This window comes from Sinocyclocheilus rhinocerous, unplaced genomic scaffold (genome assembly GCF_001515625.1).
Source record: "Sinocyclocheilus rhinocerous isolate Xijiao unplaced genomic scaffold, SAMN03320098_v1.1 scaffold539, whole genome shotgun sequence".
NCBI classification, from domain to species: domain Eukaryota; kingdom Metazoa; phylum Chordata; class Actinopteri; order Cypriniformes; family Cyprinidae; genus Sinocyclocheilus; species Sinocyclocheilus rhinocerous.
The window spans coordinates 1,515,499-1,539,379 of record NW_015653003.1 but is presented as its reverse complement, the minus strand read 5'-3'; the positions used below and the strand labels follow the sequence as shown (position 1 = coordinate 1,539,379).

Sequence of the window (23,881 nt, the reverse complement as noted above, 5' to 3'; positions counted from 1 at the left end):
CAAAACTACAAAACGCGGCAAGTGTTAAAGTAGCCCAATTTCGTGGACTTGGCAACACTGAGCGTGACTGATACTCGAGCCAACTCTGCTCTAACTGTCGACTAGCAGTGGGAGTCAGATTGCCCCCTAGTGGATGGCTAAAGATTTGTTAACTCATATTCATAAATTCTCAAGGGAACCTCTCTGAATTAACTGATGCTGGCGCCCCCCTTGACAGGTGCTGGCCCACAGGTTGAAAACCCCTGTATTAGAGGACGCAGTTCCCTAGAAGGGGAACTAAAACTAACACTGAAATAAATATAAATGAAAGTTAAAGAGAAATATGAAAAAAAATAATAATAATAATAAAATAAGCACATAACAAAATTACTGAAACGTAAGCTAAAATGAAAATTGTAAACATAAAAATAAATGCTATTTCAAAATATTAATAAATAAAATAGTATATAAATAATCCTAAAATAACTATAGTTTTAAAATAACAAGTATTGTAACAGAAAAATTACACCCTTCATGTTATCAAGTACTTTATTTATTAATTTTATTATTAGTTTTATTGATCATTGTATAAAGTGTACACAATGATTATCTGCTTTTTTAGTGTAACAGTGAACGAGTGTTTCTTTATAATGTGTATCTTTTTATGTCTGTGTGCAGTATTTTTGTGTGTGTTCTCTTATGGCATAAACTTCTTCCTGCTGTGTCTGTAGAGAGCTCTGTGGCTTTGGCTCAAGTGCAGCTGCCTCATGTGCTGTTTATAGAGCTGAAGAAAATAGAGAATCTTAGTTCACACACACGGTATAGGGCCTTAATTGTGTTGAATCATGTGATATATTCAAAGTGTAGACTTTTTGTAAAAGCATAAATTGCTGTGTCTGTTTGCTCTCTAAACAACAGCAGTTGTGTGTGTATACTTGACACAAAATGTTTTTGCAACCTTTTTCTCTCTGCTTATTTCATGTATGACAAAAAGTTGCATTTGCTTATCAAATGAGTATAGTCCAAAGTAAGTGAAACAGACATGCAATAATATGATTGACCATGCAGCCTGTCTCTCAGATGCTTTGTATTTTATGGCTGATGTCTATAGCTGTTTCATAGAGATAACATTATGTGCATTATGCACAGGTATAGTGTTTAAAAAAAAGTTTAGTCACACTCTCTCAGCAAAAGAGGACAATTACATGAAATAATCTACATAAACCTGATAAACTTGACTTCAAAGGCAAAAGTCATTGTAAATAGTTGTTGAATTATTGGCAGTTAAATAATACACTACAATTCAAAAGTTGGGGTTGATAAGAATGTTTCTAAAAGTATAAATGCAAGGTTGCATTTATTTGATCACAGTAATAAAAGTAAAATTGTGAAATAATATTGCAATTTAAAATAACTGGATTGTATTGTAATATATTTTAAAATGTAATTTATTCCTGTGATCAAAGCTGAATTTTCAGCATCATTACTCCAGTCTTCAGTGTCACATGATCCTTCAGAAATCATTCTAATATGCTGATTTGGTGCTCAAGAAATAGTTTACTCTTAAATAATGTGCTGCTTAATATTTCTTTATGAAAACCGTAATGCATTTTTTTTCTGGATTTTTTGGACAAAGCTCAAAAGAACAGCATTTATTTGAAATATTTTTTGTATAGTCAATTTTTATCAATTTAATGCATCCTTGCTGAATAAAATTATTAATTCATTTCATCTTTCTGACCCCAAACTTTTGAACAGTTGTACTTGTTTCTTCATTCACCTCAGACCAACCCCTGTGTGGAATTTTAAATTTTAAATCAAGTGTTAGGTTAGCCAGAAATAAAAATGAAATTCCAAACCTGTATAACTTGATTTGTCTAGATAATGCCTCACAAGAAAGAAAGTCATACAGGTTTGGAACAAAATGAGGGCGAGTAAATGATTGACTATTGATCTTTTAAGTATTATGTAAATATGAAATAATGAACTTCATTATATTTTATTATTACAGTGCCATCATTAACTTATGTTTACTGTCTCAGAGGTTGTTTGTGTGTTTTTTAACTTGTAAATATTGCAGCATGAAACACATACACAGAACTGAACTAGTTTCTCGAGAAGTTTTATGGGTGAGATGGTTAATGCAAAGCATTTACCAGATTATTTCACCCTGCAGAACTGGGAGGACATTTGCATTTGATTTAGCTGTTGTGGTCTGGTTGAAAAGTTTTTTGATCTTTAATAAAGTTCCTCTTTTTGCAAGGTCTTTTTTAGTTTGTCTTGGTCAGATAAATGGATAAATAATTGCATATTGACATGTATCCATTCACCAGGCACTTTAAAGAGCAACAATAAACAATTAGATCAATTTGGTCATTTCCAGCACAGGCAAAGTCATCATGCATTGGTTGAAGTCACTATAATTGGAAATGTCAGCATATCACTTGTGTCTGGTTCTCATTTTGAGCTGCTCATCTCAATCTCATTGCTGTACATTACAGTCTGTAATAAAGATATAAAGATCCAAGCAGTGGGCTGAATGACAGTCTGTATTTATCATCCTTAAACGCTCTCCTCGCAACATTCTGAATAAATAACAGCTGCTATAAATGCTTAAGCTTATTTTCTTCTCCTGAAGATGTCAGTGATTAATGTGGAATGTTTTGTTGTTGTTGTTGTTTTTTCACCATGACCTGCATTTAAGTTCATGGTATTATACACAGATTATTGCTGTTTGAAGAGCATCATTAAACGTTTTACAACCACTGTCCAAATGATACATGCTTTTAAAGGAAGTGAAACAATGAGTCTCTGCTTCGCCAAGTGCTTTCAGCCAGAGGATCAAGCTCCTCATGTAAATGGTTGCCAGGTTATTGTTGCCCTTAGATATGGAGGCAGTGTGGGAGGGAGGGAGAGAGTCTGAAAGAAGTATTGAAAACTCTGATGTCAATCAAGCGCTACGCCTCCTTTGGTGCGTCATGCTGTTAGATGGCTGACTATTTAATGTGCATTATAACACTTGTGCATTTGCATGACAGACCCGTGACTTGCAAATAAGCCTGGATCTCTCTTGCTGCTTTCAAACAGGTGGCTCGCTTCTGTGCACGCGAGCAGAGGACCACAGCAACAAGGTAAAAAGCTCTTTATATTAATTTCATATATATATACTGTATATATACATTTTTTTCCATTATTGTCATTTTAATTTTGACCATGGTGTTTTATGACAAATCTGTAGTATGTTGAAATATCCCATAGCATCTCCAGAGCAGATTACTTGTCTTTTTGTGTCATTGCTAAGTCAAACATCACTGTTATTATTGCTAATTCTTAGGCATAGGGATTGTTTGTTAAACTTTGGCATATAACTCCCTCCGCACATTTGTGCAGTGGACAAATTATGTCTAAATGCTACCTAAAATCATGCCGCTTATTGAGAATAGATGTGCTAATGCTTTTTTGCTTGCCAGAGACATTGAAGGAAATAACCAAACCAAGCCATATATAGTGACCAGAATATTATGCAGGCCTATTTTGACTTAGCAAACAGAAATCCCTATCCGTTTTAATAACTGAATGTTCGTCAAGGTTTACACTTTTTGTTACCAGTAAATGTTTGGGACTTTTTTTTTTTTAATTGTTTGAAATTATTTGGATTTTTTTTAAAAACATATATTCACAAATAGCAGATAGCTTGAGCAAAAATGTATTTTCATTATCCATGACCTTTCCAGGTCTAGAAATCACACTCGTATATCCAGTTTTTCCAAGATTGTGAGAACCCTGGTTCCTAAATAAAAATGACAGTTGTTGAGAGAACAAATGAAAATAAGATGCATGATGCCAGTTTACATCTTGCGTGTTAGCTGTATAGCTTGTTTAAAATTATGTTTTGTCTTATTTTAAATCATTTAAAGCCATTAGAGGCTCCCTTGGGTGTTTTCTAAGGCCCCTTATGGGTCCCTTCCCTCTGATTGAAAACAGCTGCCCTGGCTTGGTGGCAGTAGGTTTTACACGGGAAAGCACCGTGGACTCGTAGTGTGGCCAGAAGCAACGGTTTAAAGTTAAAATGCCTTTATTAAGGATTTGTTTCTTACAAACATGCAGCTTTTCACTTCACAAGATGTTATTTGATGGACTGGAGTCGTGTGGATTACTTGTGGATTATTGTGATGTTTTTATCAGCTGTTTAAACTCTCATTCTGACGGCACCCATTCACTGCAGAATATCCAATGGTGAGCAATATATATATATATATATATAGCAGCTGTTTTAAAGAAGACAGTTCAGATGTCACACAGAATTTGCATATTCAGACAGTTTAAAAAACCCCTCTTCATCACTTCCTCTGTAGTGGCCTGGTTTTGGTGCAGTTCAGATGCTTATTGTTAAACTTGTGCATGCGTGTTCATTAGTAATATTTAAAGAGGAAAGAAGGTAGATTGCTGTCATTAACAGTGTGCTGAAGAGAAACCTGTTTCATAACATTTTAATAACTAAATCTAAATGAGAAAGAGGCAGAGGTCCAAAACATACAGGCCGAGGAGGACAGAGTCATTCTTCAGCTGCAGCTCATTGGAGCATTAGGCAGAAACCGCACACACACATACACACGGCAGTAGCAGCCCGGAGAAGCACGAGAAGGCTTCTCCTTAAATGGTCAAAGCTCCCAGGAGTCACAGGGAAGCTGGTGCAGGGAAAAAAGTCAGGGAGAGGAAAAGAGAAAGGACGCTGAAGATTGTGGAGCTTTGAGGAAAAATATCAACAGCACAAATACAAAGAGGGCTTTGAAGGAAATAGTGGACTGTTGAGAGAGCATCTTTCATCCTTGTTGGCCAATCAGGTAGAGTTTAAGCAAGTTTTTCTTTGCATGGATTGATTTATTCTCTTGAGACAAGAGCTTGCGCCGGACACTTCCAGAAAGAAGTACTTTAAAGTACACAACCTGGTTTCCTAGGAGATGTGACATTGTTTTGTGTATGAAAATGAAATCAGATGGCCTGAAATGCTCTTTTTTGATGTACAAAAATGCATGTTACACACATTCTGCTCAGGAGCAGCATTCAGGTGACATGTATACGGTGGTGTTCGAAAGTCTGAGACCACATTTATAATCTTGGAAATAAAGTTTTAGTTCCTGCACTATTTCTAGATCGCTAATCGAATAAGCCTAATTGTGACATTGATCATGTGACAGACGGTCAGATTTCCATTGAAGCTCAAGATGCTCTTTGGATGATGCTCAAATCACGCAGGACAGCATGATCAACAGATTTTACACAACCATGTGGCATTCATGTCAGATTGCATGCTGCTGTTGTTAGTAAAGCAACAATTAAACTAAATACTAAACTATAGACTATAAAAGGTCATTTGAAATTGACAGCTATTTATACCTAGTCTAACCTGATATAAATTTAATTTTGTTGACATAACCCAGTGCATTTAGTAAAAATATTATGTAATTTAAATGATATCACACTTAACATTTTCTTCAGTGTAAGACATTGACATTTTTTTCCATTCAACATCTCACTCAAATTGTTCTGCTAATTCAAAAGTGTATCCAAGAAAATCCAAAATGCATTCATTTTATAAATCTTTGTCAAAACTTTATTTGAACGTTGTAGTACATTTTAGAAGATAACATCACAGTCACTCAACCAACTTATTTGTTCATTTAAAATCCGTCTGACATGGATGATATTACTTCAACGTTTATGCAAACAAAAAGTGCATAGTTCTGCTAATTTTATTTGTTTGTTGTTTTTCAATATCATAATAATGATTAAAAATAATGATGATTTCAACACATTTTAACAATACCATGAATAATATCGATAACCGTGATGATTTTGGTCACTTTGAAAATTTTATATTGTTTCATCTCTAATGCTGCGTTCAAGTCCTCCTGGGACATTCGTACTTACGAGTTGACAAGTCTAATTACGACGTCAGGTGCGTTCAAGTCAGTTTAGTCGGCACAAGATGGCGGTGTACCTTCTTTTAATAAATTACAAGAAAATACAACAGGGTCTGTTAACTCTGCTTATAGGAAATGAAGAGCAAAGAATTCGCATCAGGTGTGTTTTGCGTTTTTAATATTTTTTTTAGACCAGGATCCCAGTATAACTGATTTTCAGCATCAACAAATGCTAAAATACAGAGATTAAAAAAAGCTGTTAGCTAAATGCAACATGCAACATGGCAAATCAAAAGATTTTTCACCTATAGGTGCAAAAATTATAGCATTTTTTTTACTTGGATTTCATTAACTAGCTGCGTAACAAGAACATGACCCATTTAAGTTTATAGGACAACTAAACTATCAATTTAAACAAAAATTTACCATCAACTACAGACGTTGCATCCATCGATTCCGCCATGTTTCTCATTGACACGCCCCCAACTCGGAACCTCGGGGCTTAAAGAAAATTTTGAGTTTCCCACTCATAATAACGACTTTGTGGTGGCGTTCATGTGCGTTCAACTCGTAAATACGACCTATCCGACATGACTTGAACACACCATAATTTCCACTAGTGGTCTCTTACTTTTGTACCTCATTGTATGTGAAACCGGTTTCTTCAACATATTTCTCAAAATATGTTGTAGTGCTGACATTCTACTTGAAAATGGTCTTTCTCAGTCCATACTTTTCTTTCGTGTACCGAAAGGATGAAGAAGAGTATTTTCCCCAGCTCATGACAGGTTTTTGGTGATGCTCATCTGAACCGCCAGTTTCTCGAACACTCCCTCCATTTCCTGTTGTCTCTTTTACAATGATTGTATAGCAGCCACTTCCTTTTTCACACAACCAAATTTTCAGCAAATCTGGCTCACTGTATCTGTGTTACATAACAAGTGAAAGGAGGGGGGCAGGACATGCACTTTCTCATGCAGCCACGTCAGAGCTTTTGCCATGAGGTAACACTGAGGTCATCAGGGTCCCAGAGGGACCTGCCATCAAGATGACCTTCCATCCTCCTTAAATTTATAAGAGTTGAACTCTTCTAAGTGGTGACAGTCAAAGGCCAAGTAAAAATAGATCCAGTCAATGAGAATAGAAGACACATTGACCACAGAGAAAGAAGGAGGGCGAGTTATAGAGAGAGAAAGCTCACAAACATAGACTCGTAGCCAGCAGGAAATAATCAGGGTGATTGGATTACACTGCAATATTCATCTGCATGTCATTCTCTGCAGGGGAACGTGCTCCTTGAATGGCTACTGGACCACTGAAATCATTTAGAGTGCCCTATCTACTTATCCTTATATACATGCAATGCGTACTTTTTCATATTTATCATGTTCTTGTGATAGTCTTTATGATATTGTTAAAGAGGTGAAAGGAAGACTGTTTTCTGTTTTAATACATTTTAAAATGTAATTTATTCCTGTGATGGCAAATCTTAATTTTTTAGCATCATTACTTCAGTTTTCAGTGTCACATGATCCTTCAGAAACATGAATTATTATCAATGATGAAAACAGTTGTGCTGCTTAATATTTTTGTGAAAACCATTATTCATTCTTTGATGACTAGAAAGTTTAAAAGAACAGCATTTGTTTGAAATAGATTTTTTTTTAAACAATGTGAAAGTCTTTACTGTCACTTTTGATCGATTTAACGCATCCTTGCTGAATAAAAGCTGCGTAACAAGAACATGACCAATTTAAGTTTATAGGACAACTAAACTATCAATTTAAACAAAAATTTACCATCAACTACAGACGTTGCATCCATCGATTCCGCCATGTTTCTCATTGACACGCCCCCAACTCGGAACCTCGGGGCTTAAAGAAAATTTTGAGTTTCCCACTCATAATAACGACTTTGTGGTGGCGTTCATGTGCGTTCAACTCGTAAATACGACCTATCCGACATGACTTGAACACACCATAATTTCCACTAGTGGTCTCTTACTTTTGTACCTCATTGTATGTGAAACCGGTTTCTTCAACATATTTCTCAAAATATGTTGTAGTGCTGACATTCTACTTGAAAATGGTCTTTCTCAGTCCATACTTTTCTTTCGTGTACCGAAAGGATGAAGAAGAGTATTTTCCCCAGCTCATGACAGGTTTTTGGTGATGCTCATCTGAACCGCCAGTTTCTCGAACACTCCCTCCATTTCCTGTTGTCTCTTTTACAATGATTGTATAGCAGCCACTTCCTTTTTCACACAACCAAATTTTCAGCAAATCTGGCTCACTGTATCTGTGTTACATAACAAGTGAAAGGAGGGGGGCAGGACATGCACTTTCTCATGCAGCCACGTCAGAGCTTTTGCCATGAGGTAACACTGAGGTCATCAGGGTCCCAGAGGGACCTGCCATCAAGATGACCTTCCATCCTCCTTAAATTTATAAGAGTTGAACTCTTCTAAGTGGTGACAGTCAAAGGCCAAGTAAAAATAGATCCAGTCAATGAGAATAGAAGACACATTGACCACAGAGAAAGAAGGAGGGCGAGTTATAGAGAGAGAAAGCTCACAAACATAGACTCGTAGCCAGCAGGAAATAATCAGGGTGATTGGATTACACTGCAATATTCATCTGCATGTCATTCTCTGCAGGGGAACGTGCTCCTTGAATGGCTACTGGACCACTGAAATCATTTAGAGTGCCCTATCTACTTATCCTTATATACATGCAATGCGTACTTTTTCATATTTATCATATTCTTGTGATAGTCTTTATGATATTGTTAAAGAGGTGAAAGGAAGACCGTTTTCTGTTTTAATACATTTTAAAATGTAATTTATTCCTGTGATGGCAAATCTTAATTTTTTAGCATCATTACTTCAGTTTTCAGTGTCACATGATCCTTCAGAAACATGAATTATTATCAATGATGAAAACAGTTGTGCTGCTTAATATTTTTGTGAAAACCATTATTCATTCTTTGATGACTAGAAAGTTTAAAAGAACAGCATTTGTTTGAAATATATATTTTTTGAAACAATGTGAAAGTCTTTACTGTCACTTTTGATCGATTTAACGCATCCTTGCTGAATAAACATTAATTATAGAAAGAAAAAAAATTCTGATCCAGAATTTCGAATAGTAGTGTAAAAATAGCTGTGATAGCAATCTGTCCAATTCCTTGTATTTGTTGCTTCTTCATAAGTGAACGTTATTTGAACTTGAATAACATCCAATAGTCCAGTAACAACTTTTTAGGTAAAGTTTAATAACAGAATTAACTGGAAAATATTACACGGTTAAAAAATTTTATTGCTCCAATATTGCATCATAAAAACATTGCCAATAATTGTCATCATCACTAAGAGATGTTATATTACACTTATTAGATTAGTTACAATTATTTCCCTAGTAAAATAAACCTATGCCATAATTGATTTAAAATACATGTATTTCATACTAAGTATGCTTCAAATACATATTTATTGACATATCACTTAAGACTTACTGATATGAAATTATAATTACATTTATTTGGAGTATTTCTTTATTGCACAATGCACATTTCTTAATATGCCTAAAATGTGTTTTAATATCACTATAAATAATGATTGTATGATCTCTGTATCAGTCTTTAAATGCAAGATATTTAAAGTGTACCTGAAGTATACTTGAAATAGTTCCACTTTAGCACAGATATGCTGAAGTATATCTTTAGTTGAACTTCAGCACTACTTCCTCACAATTAGTGACCAGTTTAGTATTCCAAAAGTACAACTGCAGGGTATTTTTATTAAGCATATAAATATGTAAATGTATTTGTATTATGCTTAGCACAAAATAAATATATTTTACCTTTATTTTTTTCACTAGGGTTAACAATTGCTTAATCCACACAGTTATTTATTCCACATCTATATAAAAAAAACTGGTAACTTATGGTTCTTACATTGGAGGAGAGTGAGCAGTAATTATTGGTGAAATTTCGCTGACCACATGTCAGGAACAAGAAGCACATTTTTATTGCTCAGAGTTTGCTATTTTATAGCAGGATGGAGCTCAATTGAGTTTTTAATTTCATAATATCAAGTTTGTCTCAGATGTCTCTCCTAAAATTCTTTAAGGAAAACAAAAATAGACACAAACGAAACGATTGTTAAGAGTAAGGGTACAGAGCTATAAAATGATTGTGAATCACACAGCTCGAATAATGCTTATGGAAGAATTGATGGGGAATGTTTCCATTAATATTGAAATCACATTGAAAGACTTTTTGTTGCAGACTTTGCTATATTGGCAAATCTAAGCATATTTGAAACATTATTTCAATCATGACAACTCTCGGAAGATTTAACATGGTGATGGATATGACAATGATAATGTATTTGGTCTTGGCGAAATAGATCTGCTACGCTGCTGCTGCTGCTGCTGCTGCTGTTGGTTATTGCTGTAGTTGTAGATTATTGCTGCTGCTGCAAGCAGGTACAGGAACTTGCTACTGCCAATGCATACGGCGATGCGGTGCCGTGAGTATTTAAGACATACTGCTGCTGCACAAATAGCATATAAAATAACCCATAGCAGATCTATACAGGTGGAGCTGGGGAAGGTGGAGGGTTTCAGAGAAACTCTGAAAGCGCGCTGCAGGAATCTCTAGTGAATGCTAGCCAGCCATATAAATGCAAGGCAGTAAGCTCATTGGCTGCATATGCAGCATGAACCAATCAGCTTGTGCCAAGTCGTTTAACTCTCTGAATATCATCAGTTACATTAACAACCCGTCAGCCTGCGCCATCTAGAGTTTCATGACTGAACTATATATTAATATCTATTGAAACACTGCAGGAGACACTTATTTAGATTACTAGGATGTTTTTTTTCTCAGGAGAGAATTCTAAAAGGCAAGAATTTAAGAAAGAGTCAATCTCGTTGCTGTTTTGAAGTAACAATCGAAGAAATCATCTGGGATTTCTCTTATCCTACTGTACCAATAGGAAATGGGAAAAGAGGACTGAGTGCTATTGAAACCATGTCTCTAGTGAAGGCCTCAGTATGTTTAATCGCAAAACATGATTCATATATTTTCATCAAAATCAAGCCAATATAAATCATTGCAGTGCTCTGAGATTTCACAAGTCCTGTGTTGAATGTGGAAGAGATTGTTTTGATATTGTGCCTTCAAACCGTTATCGCTTCCACCCAGCACTAAGGCCTATTTTAGTCAAAGTGTTAGGGAAATCCTTTTGATATCATCACTTTTAAATGTCAGTTATATTTTGAATGGTCTTTTTTGATAAGATAACATACATAGCACACAACAGAACAGAGGAAAGATTCATCTGGCATAAAGTCGTCATTGAAGATGTATATCTTGTGTATTTTTCTTTAAGGTCAGCAGAAACCCAGATGCAACCCTCCTAGATCAGGATCCTGGTTCACCATCTGAGCTTTGGCTGAAACGTGCTGACAGTGTTTGCCTTGAGCCGGTGTCTGCAGGTAATATTACAAAAAGATTGCTCTTTTCTTAGCTCAGGTGTTCTCAGTTATGTTTCAAATAAGTATCAATTTTGCCTCAGATGTTTTCTCTAAAAAAAACACAATGTAGAAAAAAAAAATTTCACTTACATTTTTTTTTACGATTCTTCTGTAATTATGCTTATTTTTAATGAACTATTTATTTTCACATAGCATCAGTATTTTGGTAAATATTTTGGTCAGGTAAATTAATTATGAAACATTGGGTGAGTACACATACGTTTTTTTGTTGTTGTTGTGATTTTTTTTTTTTTTTTGCTTTTGTCACCTTGTGGTCAGTTGCCTAATTTATTTATTTTTTTATTGGAGACAAGATAACAACAAAAAAGTACAAAATTAATCAAAACTAGTCATTAATAATACAGTCCCTCAGCCCTACTCAATCATAACAGCAAAAAATAAAAAATAAAATCAACACACAATACATAAGTGATCAGTACGCATACAAGAGATACAAATGTCTCTTGTTAATCCAGAAAAATTATTACAAACATTTAAAAAAAATAAAGTTTTACATACACATACACATAAGTTTTTGTACAAATTTTTTATGCAAGATATTTTGGTTTTGCAAGGATGGGAACATTCTAGAAGTTTCTGTAACATTCTGTAATATTCTAGTGCTTTCTGGAACATTCCAGAACATTGTGGGACTACTCATAAAATACAAAAATCATCCAACCCCTATGAAAATTAACCATGGTTTTAATATAGTAAAAGTTTTGTAACCATGGTTACAATAGTGTTGCAAAACCATGGTAAATTTGTGGTTACCATGGTATAACTATATTAACCATGTTTTTTTTGGTTTTATTTGTAGTTAAACCATGGTTAATTTTTCGTAAGGGAATGTACACTTCTGAAGTTTTGGACGACTCACTTTTGGTGTAACTGTTTATGTTTTTATGCATGAGTAATAACAGATTAGCTTGTGTAAATTGTCAATTTTTGTTTAGTTTTCATGAGCAAAACTATGAGTCAAACTTCATAAAGAAACATTAAAAATAGCAAAGCAAAACAAAACTTTTATAAAAATTAGTTTCACGGTGTAATATGTGAGACAATTGTTGGCATACAGTATGAGTATAGAGCTGTTTGGTCTTGGAATATTTTGAGTTTATATTGAGAACTTGACTTTTGAGTGCGGACTTTGCAAATCTGGCCACAGTTTTTTTTTTTTACAGTAGACACGACATGCCTTTTTTTACAGTAGAGTAGGTTCCAAAAGTCTCCATTTGGTCTCAATGTAATTTCATTGCTCTCTGTAGGACAAATAAGCGCCACAGACCTAATCGAGGTATTTGAGAGATCTCACACTTATTTAAAGCCCAAACTGTACTTGGGTTTTTTTTTTCGTAAAGGTCCGTGTGATGCATATTTTATCCCCAGAATAGTATGAGCATTTTGTATGAACACCACCTGATTGATCACTCTGTACATGCAGGTCGCACATGTGCATTGAATTTATTGTGCACTAATCATTTTTTCTACAAAGCTGGCAACACTTGCCTGGGCCATTGTTTTACAGCAGAAGATCAAACTAAAGAGACAGAACAACAACAGACTGCAACAGATGATAACAGACACTCGCATTGACAAGTGCTTGTGTGAGAGGGTTATGAGATAGCAGCAACTTTACTTTAAAAGAGAACATAGATACATTTATGGGTCATAACTTCTAGAGAAAAGTATTGCAGACAGTGGACAAAGATGAAACTTGTTAGAGCACATGTGTCGACCGTCTGCGTTCATGCATGCTATGAAATGCAGTATACTTTGAAAGGCTACGCATTCGACTGTACGCATACGCTAGTGTATGTTTTCTTTGGGCTTAACAGTATTGGTTCCTTTCAGGTCTTCCATCTGTGGGAGCGATTACCCTACAGAGTCCTGCTTTACTCTGTACTGAGAGCTCTTTGCCGGAACCGTCAGCTTGTGAGGAGCCCACGCCACACAACAGACAGGAGAATGTAGCTGGGTCAGTGTTTACATTCCTTCACTTCTTACAGGACAAGGCTTGTGTGTGTTTATGTAAAATCCTCACACAAAGATGATCCAGCGTGAGGTGAGACTGTGCAGGAACATTTGAACAGTTTATACTGTCACCCACCGTGGCCCCAATAAATTACTTTGACTCCCAACTGGTAGGCTACGTGTAAACTCTTTTAGCGTGGACCAAAAAAAACCCAAAGGAGACATTCTTCTTGGGAAATGCAATAGAGAAAAATATATTTTTCCATTATTATTTTGCTACACTCAATATTTAGAGACCAGAACATCATAGAGACCTGGACTGAGCCCTTTTGACTTAGACATACTTGGAACTACGTAGCAACTACCCAGAACACCCTAGCAACTACATAACAACCACCTAGGGTGCTGTATCGCCTAATCACCTATAGGGTTGCAAAAAATGTGGAAAATTTCCAGTAAATTTCGGAAACATTCCAGAAATTTTGGAAACTTTCCAGGATTTTTTTGAATATTCCAGGGATTTTTGGAAATTTTCCGGAATTTTCCATCCCTTTGCATCCCTAATCACCTAGCAGCCACTGATCAACTATTTACCAAACAACCACTTTTGTAACCACCAGATAACCACTTAGAACACTTTAAAAAAAACTACATAGCAACCACTCAGAACACTCTAGTTAATCATATAACAATCACCAACCACTGTGGACACCACAATGTGCGGAGTCCAGCCTGGGGTCGTCACATGTGGTTGACGCAAGCCCGCCGGACGCTCCTTCGTCGAATCCGCCGGCCGCGCCGTTCTCAAGCTCGCCCGCCACCGCTCACTCTAGCCGCCGGCCTCTGCTTACTCAAGTCCGCCGTGTGTGATGCTGTGTTTCGTTGTGAAAGCGAAACTACTTTGTTTGGCCTTCCAAAAGAGGACACGACTAGAAATCAGTGGTTAAGTTGTATTACAACACTGTTCCAGAACAGTTCAACCCAAATATTCAGATGTGTGCAGCACATTTTATGGAGGGCTGTTTCCTGATCCTGGTAGAGTAGACTACAATGCCGGCTGTTCTGACTCACAGACTGTAAGTACGTTTTTTATATATAAAGAATTTGCCACTGACGATTCAAACGCGAGTTTTGAGCAGTGTAGAGTAGCGCTTGTTGTTTGTCATTTCTCCGATCACAAATGCAGACATGGTTTTATGTTTACGCGGCGCGATGCAACACGTAAAAAGACATTATAATGTCCCCACTGGATGCAACAAATCCCTCGTTTATAATGGGTTTTATTGGTTTTGTCTCGTCGCTCCGGCCGGGACACGGCATCACAGTATGGTAGGGGCGTAACATTTCTGTCACACGCTTGAGGTATTCGGCCAATCACAACGCACTGGATAGCTGGCCAATCAGAGCACACCTCGCTTTTCAGACCCATGAGCTTTGTAAAAATCGATGCGTTTCAGAAAGGCGGGGCATAGAGGAGAAACAATAATGTACAGTATGTAGAAAATAATGTGTTTTTTGAACCTTAAACCGCATAAACACATTTCATTACACCAAATACACAAAATAATGTTATTTTTAGCAACATCATATGACCCCTTTAATGTAGACTAAAATGCTTACAAATGTCAGTAAACTTTCAGTTCATATGATCTTCATTTGTTGGTCTTTGTTTGTTGTGTAGACCTCTATTTACACACCTTAACAAATAATCTATTAATTATTTGTTCATGTTTTTGCAGTACCCAATCTAAAGTGGAAAATATTCATAATTTGCAAATGTTTATAAACGTTTACATTAGTAATGTAATCATTAATACCTTTATGAGCAGTCATCTCGGGCAAAAAGTGTCCCGAAAGACATGAATTTACCCTATTTACACATCTTTACAAATCATTTATTAATCAATTGTTCATGTTTTTGCAGTAGCCAATCTAAAGTGGAAACTATTCATTTGTAAATGTTTATAAACAATTACTAATCATTTAGTATCTTTATGGGCATTGGACTTTTAGCTACTGTAACAAGGTTTGTGTAAAGGGTGGCTGGTTAAGTTTAGATTACTCACATTATTACACTACTCTTCAGTATACCATTAAACAGGATGTTCCATGAATCATAAATAAACAGGAGAAAACAAATCTTTTTTAAAAGAAAATACTTGTTCATTTATCAAAACAATGCAATATAAACAGATTGAACTGTTCCATTATAGTAATTAAATTGACCCCTGTACACTTTATTGACCCTTTAACCAACCCTTAAACCTACCCATACCACCAAACCTGTCCCTAACCTTATCCATATCACAACTCAATAGCAGTAAAAGTGTTGTGCATTAACACAAGCTTTTAATCATTTTATAACATCCGTTAAAATCATTTGTAGATTTTTAATAAGTGCTTGATCATGTGGAATTGAAAGTTTAATTACATTTGTAAGCATTTTAACTTGCATGAAATAATGATTTGTTAAAAATAATTTAATGTTTAATAAGTTTATTAGCAAACATTAACAACACATTATCTCACGTTTCTAACTCTTCGAATATATATTAACTAATGATCCATTAAGCATTATATAATGTTTGTTAATGATTTATTAATGAAAGTTATTATAAAGTGTTGCCTTTTTTGTAATTTTCTTGTACATTTTAGGTACAGTGTTATACACCATTTAAAAGTAATGGCACTTACTGTATACAGGAAAAGTGTCTATTCGCCATGGCGACAACAAGCTACTAAAGCAGCTCTTCTTCTTTGTTGTCACGTGGATGTTCCCGTTGAGTTCCTGTTTGGCAACCTGAGCCCCCTGTTCCGCCATGGCCTCCTGAGTCCCCTGCTCTGCCATGGCAACCTGAGTCCCCTGTTCCGGGTACTCCTGGTCTCCTCGTTCCTCGTTCCGCGCTCCTCACACTACCACCGACCGTGACATTTGTCTTCTCTAGCGCAGCTCAACCAGGCCTTGCCCACTTTTTTCTGTATTCCATGGGTGGGAATTTAAATGAGTGACATAATGACTTCACAATATCATGAAGAAGCATGTTGTAGTCTGAATGAGCTATTTGTTGTAGTTCTTGAAATGTGTTTTCTGTTAAAGAGAATATCTCCTTTTAGAGTGGACTTTGAGCTTTGTAACCTTGCAGATCTTTTTTGATTCTCAAACAGCAACATCACACACTAACTAAAGTTGAAAAGTGAAAAAGCATAATAGGACCCTTTAAAAAAAAAAAAGCAACCACCGGAACACCTCAATACACAGTTTCAGACCCTAAAACTCTCTAATAACCATCAAGCAACCACCAAGGACACCTTATAAACCTCTGTGCAACCACTCAGAACACCATATTAACTAACTAGCAACCACCAGGACACCCTAGTAACCACTGAGCAGCCATTTAGAACACTTTAATAACTACCATGCAACCACCCAGAACACTGTAATGACCACCTAGCAAACCTCTAGGACACTCTAGTAACCACTCAGAACACGATAATAACTAACTAGCAACCACTAACACTAGCAACACCCTAATACTTATTTTGCAACCACCCAAAACATTCTAGTAACCAACTGGCAACCACCAGGACACCCTAGTAACCACCTTCTACTCATCGAGACATCTTATTAATAGTGCTGTCAAACGATTAATCGTGATTAATCGCATCCAAAATAAAAGTTTTTGTTTACGTAATATATTTGTGTGTACTGTGTATATTTATTAAGTATATATAAATACACAAACATGCACATATATATATTTAAAATAAATATGTTATGTTTATGTACTAAATATATTTATATATAATATAAATTATATGAATATAAATATATACATGTAAATGTATATTAACAACAAATATAAACAAATATTTTCAAAATATATAATGTATATGTGCGTATTTATATATACATAATAAATAAACACAGCACACACACATATATTACGTAAACAAAAAATGTTTATTTAGGATGTGATTAATCGCGATTAATCGTTTGACAGCACTACTTATTAACCATCTAGCAACCATCCAGATACCATAATATGCACCTAGTTAAAGGGATTCCAGTTAATGGGATACTCCACCCAAAAATGAAAATTCCACTCCACCCTTTCATAAAATGTAAAAATCTGGTTGTATTTTATTAATAGTAGTATATTGTTATCTTACGTTGTTCTAGATTGTGCATAGGTTATGGACAATAAGTTAGTTGTTTTGTTCACTGTTTTCCTTTAGGTTAGATTGGCCAGCAAGCAATGACAGCTTCCTCTCAGAGTCAGAGGCTATTAGGAACACCTTAGCTGTAAACGAGGAAACGTGCAGGAGTCAAAATAAAGAAGAGACTGGATGTGCAGGAGCTGAGCTACAAAACAGCAGAGGACGAACAGAGAGTTCTGGGAGGTGCCACAAATCAGAACATAGCAGTAGGACAGAGGCCTTAAAACTTTTGAACCGAGGGCAGACTTCCAAGTCAGCGGACGTCTGGGATAATCACGGATTCAGTTTATCAGAAGAGACCCAAGTAGAGGACACTGGGAGGTGTCAAGACGGAAGAGAGGATTCAGATTGCACTGGGAGGAGTCAAGAGGAATCGGAGAGCAGTGGACAGAGTCAAGCAAGGACAGGGAACAGTGAGACTCAAGAGGAGTCCAAAACAAGTGACTCAGACACATCAAAGAGTCCGAGTGTCCAAGCTACTGATCTCACTGACAATCCAGGGGTGAGTTCCATTATCAAACAGTTTGTTGAATCATATCATTTCATGTGGTACCGATTCACTGTCCACAATGAGCTGTGCACCTTACATTATTAATAATGAATTATTTATTATGAATAAAAACACATTGTTTATTGAGAATTCCTTCATATAATTATCTGTATGCCTCTGGAATCAATTGCCTTTTTAAAAAACTCAGTAATACTCCATCCTTCTTTTTAACCTGGACTCGAGAATGTTTTTCCCATTTAAGGTATGCATCCTTCCCAGTGTTTTGGTTCTAATATAAACCCAATTGAGGGAGGGGTGTTGAGTATTTTTGTATCATCTTGGACAGGGTAGGCAGTCCTGTTCTTGGAGGGCTACCTTCCTACAGAGTTTAGCTGCAGCCAGGGGCGGACTGGTCATCTGGACATTCTGGAGAAGTCCAGAATGGCTGTCCGTTCGACGGCCGTCGGCCTGACTGGTTCATCATCAAAGAAAAAGTATCAAATTAAGTGAAGTTGACGGCCGACAAAAGGGGGCCCTAATGCAATCTATTTTTGCTTATAATAAACCGAAACTGACGCGAAGGAGAGAGGGCTCGTGATGGCAAGCAAAAAACATGAAGATAAAGGTGGAGAAGCTAAAAGGAAAAAAAGCGAACAGTTACATCAGGTTACCTTTGGAAAAACACAGCGGCCTAGCGTGAGGGGAAGCCCCGGCTTAGCGTGCGCTGAGGCCGGGATAGAGTGAGCTGAGGCCGGGCTAGCGTGAGCGGAAGCCCTGGCTTAGCGTGAGCTGAGGCCGGGCAAGAGTGAGCTGAGGCGGCGGGGTCGAGAACGGCGGTCCCGGCGAAGGAGCGGTGAAAGCCGATCCGGCGATCCACAGCACTAAGTTGATGTATTTCCTCAGCGACCAGCATGGATCAGCTCTAGGCATGACGAAGCGGATTTCGTCCTCTTTTGGAAGACCAAACAAAGTGGTTTCGCTTTCACAACGAAGCACACAGCGTCTTCACGACATGGCTGCAGTGTCAACAATACTACAGCGAGAATAAAAGTTATGCTTTCTTTCTTTGCGTGAACATTTGGGCGGCTTTATGCAAATCTTCCCACATAGTGAGGTAGGTATGTGGGGGCGTGTTCGAACGAGCCGTTTTAGGTAGGTGTGGCTAACTCTTAACTTTTATAAAGAATATCTCTTTGGATTTGAGACTTTAGTCTTTGCAACTTTACAGATCTTCTTTATGCACCAAGAGCTTGTAACACTCTAAAGAGAAAGGAAAAAATGAAATCGCATCATATGACCCCTTTAAATATTATTATTATTAAAGCCACTAAATCCTAATGGAACATGTCCCAAAACACAATACAGGAAACCATTATTTAATGGTTTTAATTATTTTAATGATTCAAAGTTGATGGTTTGTAATGTTTGTAATGGTATTTGTAGTGGAAACCATTAGAATTTCTGTGATGTTTCTATTGTCTTTTTCAGCAGGGTCACCATGGGTTTTGTGATGTTATTTGCCATAAATGCTATACATTGATTGCTGTAATATTGTGAGATAGTAGCTGCTGTTTGTAGTTGTGGTGGGCCTATTTGGGAGAAAATCCAGGGCCGTTTTTTTACTCCCAGTCCGTCCCTGGCTGCAGCCTATTTAGACGTAGCTGAACCAGCTAATCAGAGTCCTCGGGATGAATAGAAACTTCAGGCAGGTGTGTAAGGGTGGGTTGGAGCTAAACTCTGCAGGATGTTGGCCTTCCAGAACCATGATTAGACAATTCTGAGGTAGGAGCAAGAATAGGGCATCTCAATTTGGCCTGTGCTTCCATTGATGCCATTGTAAACATTTGTTTTAGTGATGCTTGTTTGGGCAAAACTATTACTTTTAAGTGTTAGAATGAGATGCATAACTTATTCCAGTTGTGCTACAGACATAATCGATGCCTCAAAATGTGCAGCTGGTTCAGGAGAAGGTACTCTGAATTACGAATTTGAATCTGAATCTGAATTTTCACTTTACAGAATAGGAAACATGGAAAAATTTTGAAAAACAAAGCATCCTAAACAATTTTAAGAACCAGGATAAATCGGTTCTATCATCATTTTAATGCAAGTTGTGAGATATTGTTAGTTGGAAACACCAAGATGTGAATAAAATGTCCAAAATGTGCAAAATTCGTTTGACAGAATTTTTTATTCTGTAGTAAGATATGCATAAACTACTGGAATCAAATTTACAGAAAAAAGAAATCCTTGATGTGCTTTAAAATGTCATGTGACTGAATAATTTGTTAGAGATAACGGGGGTGTCCAGTCCTGGTCCTGGAGGGCCAATGTCCTGCAGAGTTTAGCATCAGCTGGAATCTTCCTGGAAGATTCTGGTAATCATGAAGACCATGATTACCTTGGTTCATGTGTGTTTAATTTGAGTTGGAGCTAAACTGCAGGACAGTGGCCCTCCAGGACCAAGACTGGACACCCCTGAGAGGAGACAATATCAGATGACCAATATCTTCGCATAGCATCTGAAATGTTCCTCTGGTCGTTCTGATATTAAGTATCCAAAGACTTCCATGAAAATTATTCAGTACAGTTTTTGTTCCCAATGGAACTGCTGCTGATTGCTTGCAAACACAAGGTTCATAAAAACATTTTGTGTGTGAGATCCAAGTTGCAACAAAATCATAAATGATGATTATATTGAACAACTGAATCATTTACTATCTGGAAATGACTGTTCTGTTCTCTTGAACCCATTGGATGGAAACACTATTTTATCTGCAAATAGCTTTGCAAAACTCTTGTTCACTTAAATAAAATTCACAACTTTGGAGGAAACCTGTCCATTTGGGGCTTGAAGGTAGGATCTTTGACTTGATCCAAGTAACCACCTACGTAGAATACCTTAGCAACCACCCAGAACGACCTAGAAACCACATAACAACTTAGAACCACATAGCAACACCCTGGCAACATCCACACACCCCAGCATGGTGGTGGTGAGTTTTGTACAGTCAAACACCACTCATATTTTCTTTAGAAAACATAAAAACCTATTTAATGATGCAGCTGTAAATCCAGTGACATTTCCAGCCAATATTTCATTAGTCATTTAGTTGATTCCTATGTGATAGAGGTGTGTGGGATGAGTGGTGCAGGAGTTTATTTGCGCTTGTTACTAATGAGGAGTCTATTTCTTCTGTACAATCGTGGTCTAGTTTCATAGTGACTCAAATGTGAATTCACTGCTGGAGTCTTTCACACCACGCAAACACTGTTGATTTTCTCTTCCCTTGTAAGACATTCACTAAAATAGCATTTGTCTCTGAAATTGTCTCCTGTTTTGTTTGGGTGTACAGGAAGCCAAAGATAGCCTTTGTAGCTTTCAGATGACATTTCATGGAATGGAATGCGTTCGGGAGAATGAAGAAGTCTCCTTTCTCCTCAATCTGTACCTTGAGACCAAGCCATGTTTATACAACAACTCGACAGACAAATGGCTTTACACAATTGAAACAGCCCCATTATGATTTGCTGCATTAATGACTCATGCATATTTTTAGACATGTGTTTATGATAGAGATAAGCTGTGATAAAACTCCACTCTCTTTGGCTGTTGATGTTGGTCACATTTATTCTGCAAATAAGATTTTTCTTTTACTACTGATGATGACACTTTCAGATGTTGTTCTTGTTGGCACTGATCATCACTGTAGCAATATTTTTGTATATGAGATGCCATCAGTAACTGTTATTTTGCTGAAGGGAATCATTTCCTCTTGAACCTCTCTGAGAGGCAGGAACATGAGATGGGGTTTTATGATAGGACGAATGCCAGTGGGGGGAAACATGCATGTATTTGCCACGCAAATCTCACACCGTGATTAAGTGGTTCCTATTCTTATACCACTAACCATAAAGTACCATGGGTGCCATGGTTTTGGGGTTTATTGGACACGTTAACATGGTTATAAATAGGAGAGGGCGTTACCTGCAGAGCTATTTTGGTGCGATTTGCTCGCTGCAGCTTTCTGATTGGTGGAATTTTCTATACAGCATCATTCCACTGTTAAACATGATTATTTTGAAAATAAGTTGTAATAATGCAAAGAGTTGGCTTCAACAAAAGCATAAGTCATCGAATAATGACCTGGGACCTCACAATAGGTCTGTCTTTAAGATTTGTTATGTCATCAAGTTATCATTTCCCTATGGAGAAAATAAATGGCGTTTTTACTTCTAGAAATCGACTGTTGCACTCTATTAGGTTTTTTCATGTTGCAGACAAAGATAAGGGTTTTCAGATTTTTACTTTTTTTTTTTCTTTTTGGTCCTATAAAATATTTTAGAGCTTGACTTAACTAAAAAAAAATATTTTTGTAATAAAAAAAATACCCATGGAGTTATAAGATTTTTAAATTTTACATGACATTTCCAGGTCTTGAAAACACTTTTAAAATTGGGCTACCTCATATCTAGGTTTTTCTAGACAGTGGGAATCCTGGTTCTTCAAAGAAAATAAAAACATTGTTAAGGGGGTAAATTAAAATAAGTATCTTGATGTTTTGTTGTTATTATGACTTATTTTAATGTATGTTTTGTCTTATTTTAAACCATTGTAAGTCATCGTGAGGCCTTCTTTGAAGTTTTTCAGCCCCTCTGGTTGAGAACCACTGATCTAGTGAGAATATAATGCTAAAATATGTATAATACAATTTAAATACAGCAATCTACATTTTAATTGAACATTTCTTTTACATTTTTATTCAGTCACATCAAAACATGAGGAGAAACAATAATGTACAGTATGTGGAAAATAATGTGTTTTTTTAACCTTAAACCGCATAAACACATTTCATTACACCAAATACACAAAATAATGTTCTTTTTAGCAGCATCATATGACCCCTTTAAAATCCTGTTAATGGTTTAAGATTTTAGAGCTGAATCGTTGTCAGAAGGGTCAAATGTCACCCAATTAATCGGTCTTTCACTATTCTCATTGTATTCGTTGCAGTGCCTTGGAGTTCAGTAGCACGTATTTGAATATGGTAATTGTTCAGTACCATGATATTTCCTTCAGTGTACCATGGCACTGGCAAAAACTGTACTGTTTTGTGACTGTATAATCCTGTTTCCTCATACATGTATGTGTTGTGTTGTGTGTCTGTACAGGACCAAGAGGACCCAACTGCTGTATGTCAGTTTACACGCTCACGGGCTGAGCAAACTTCACTAAAGAGAGCTTATAGTTTTGTGACAGAGTCTGTCACTGATTTTATCTTCCCTCACACACGCTCTCGGCCCCCGCTCATCCCTGCCATGCCCACCCTTCCTGAGGAAGAGGAAGACTCTCCAGAGGAGCTCAACAGTACATCCAGCTCGCCCTCCACAGTGAGTCAAACTACATCCTTCACATGACAGCCAAAATAACTCTCTTCGCTTTCAAACACATGCACTAAACATATGATCCCTTAAAGATGTTGATCTGAGGAGGAAGAAAGTGAGTGTAATCTTTACAGAGAGAGACAACATTCCTCTCTCAATCAGATAGTATCTGTACCCTAATGGGAATTTGAAATCTTACTGGATTTATAATGTCATGTTGCACAGTTAGGGCATTTTTGCATGTTGGAGTTGTTTTTCATTCTTTGCTTAACGGTACAAGGGTAGAACGAGCAGACTTTTCGGGTAGTTTGCTTTGGCGAGTGGTTTTGAACTCCCAAAACGAACTCCAAACGAATTTGGTTTTGGCCTGA

The 23,881-nt window shown here is 36.7% G+C and overlaps 1 protein-coding gene across 1 annotated transcript in view; it reads left to right on the top strand.

The window, feature by feature from the left end:
* The window catches only part of LOC107715451 (uncharacterized), a 53,703-nt gene that overhangs the window by 10,423 nt on the left and 19,399 nt on the right, over positions 1-23,881 (top strand). The window contains exons 10-15 of the mRNA XM_016521595.1: positions 2,866-2,950; positions 3,067-3,110; positions 11,299-11,404; positions 13,298-13,421; positions 17,654-18,137; positions 23,298-23,516. Coding sequence (XP_016377081.1) covers positions 2,866-2,950; positions 3,067-3,110; positions 11,299-11,404; positions 13,298-13,421; positions 17,654-18,137; positions 23,298-23,516 — 1,062 coding nt within the window. The remainder of the gene's footprint in view (positions 1-2,865; positions 2,951-3,066; positions 3,111-11,298; positions 11,405-13,297; positions 13,422-17,653; positions 18,138-23,297; positions 23,517-23,881) is intronic.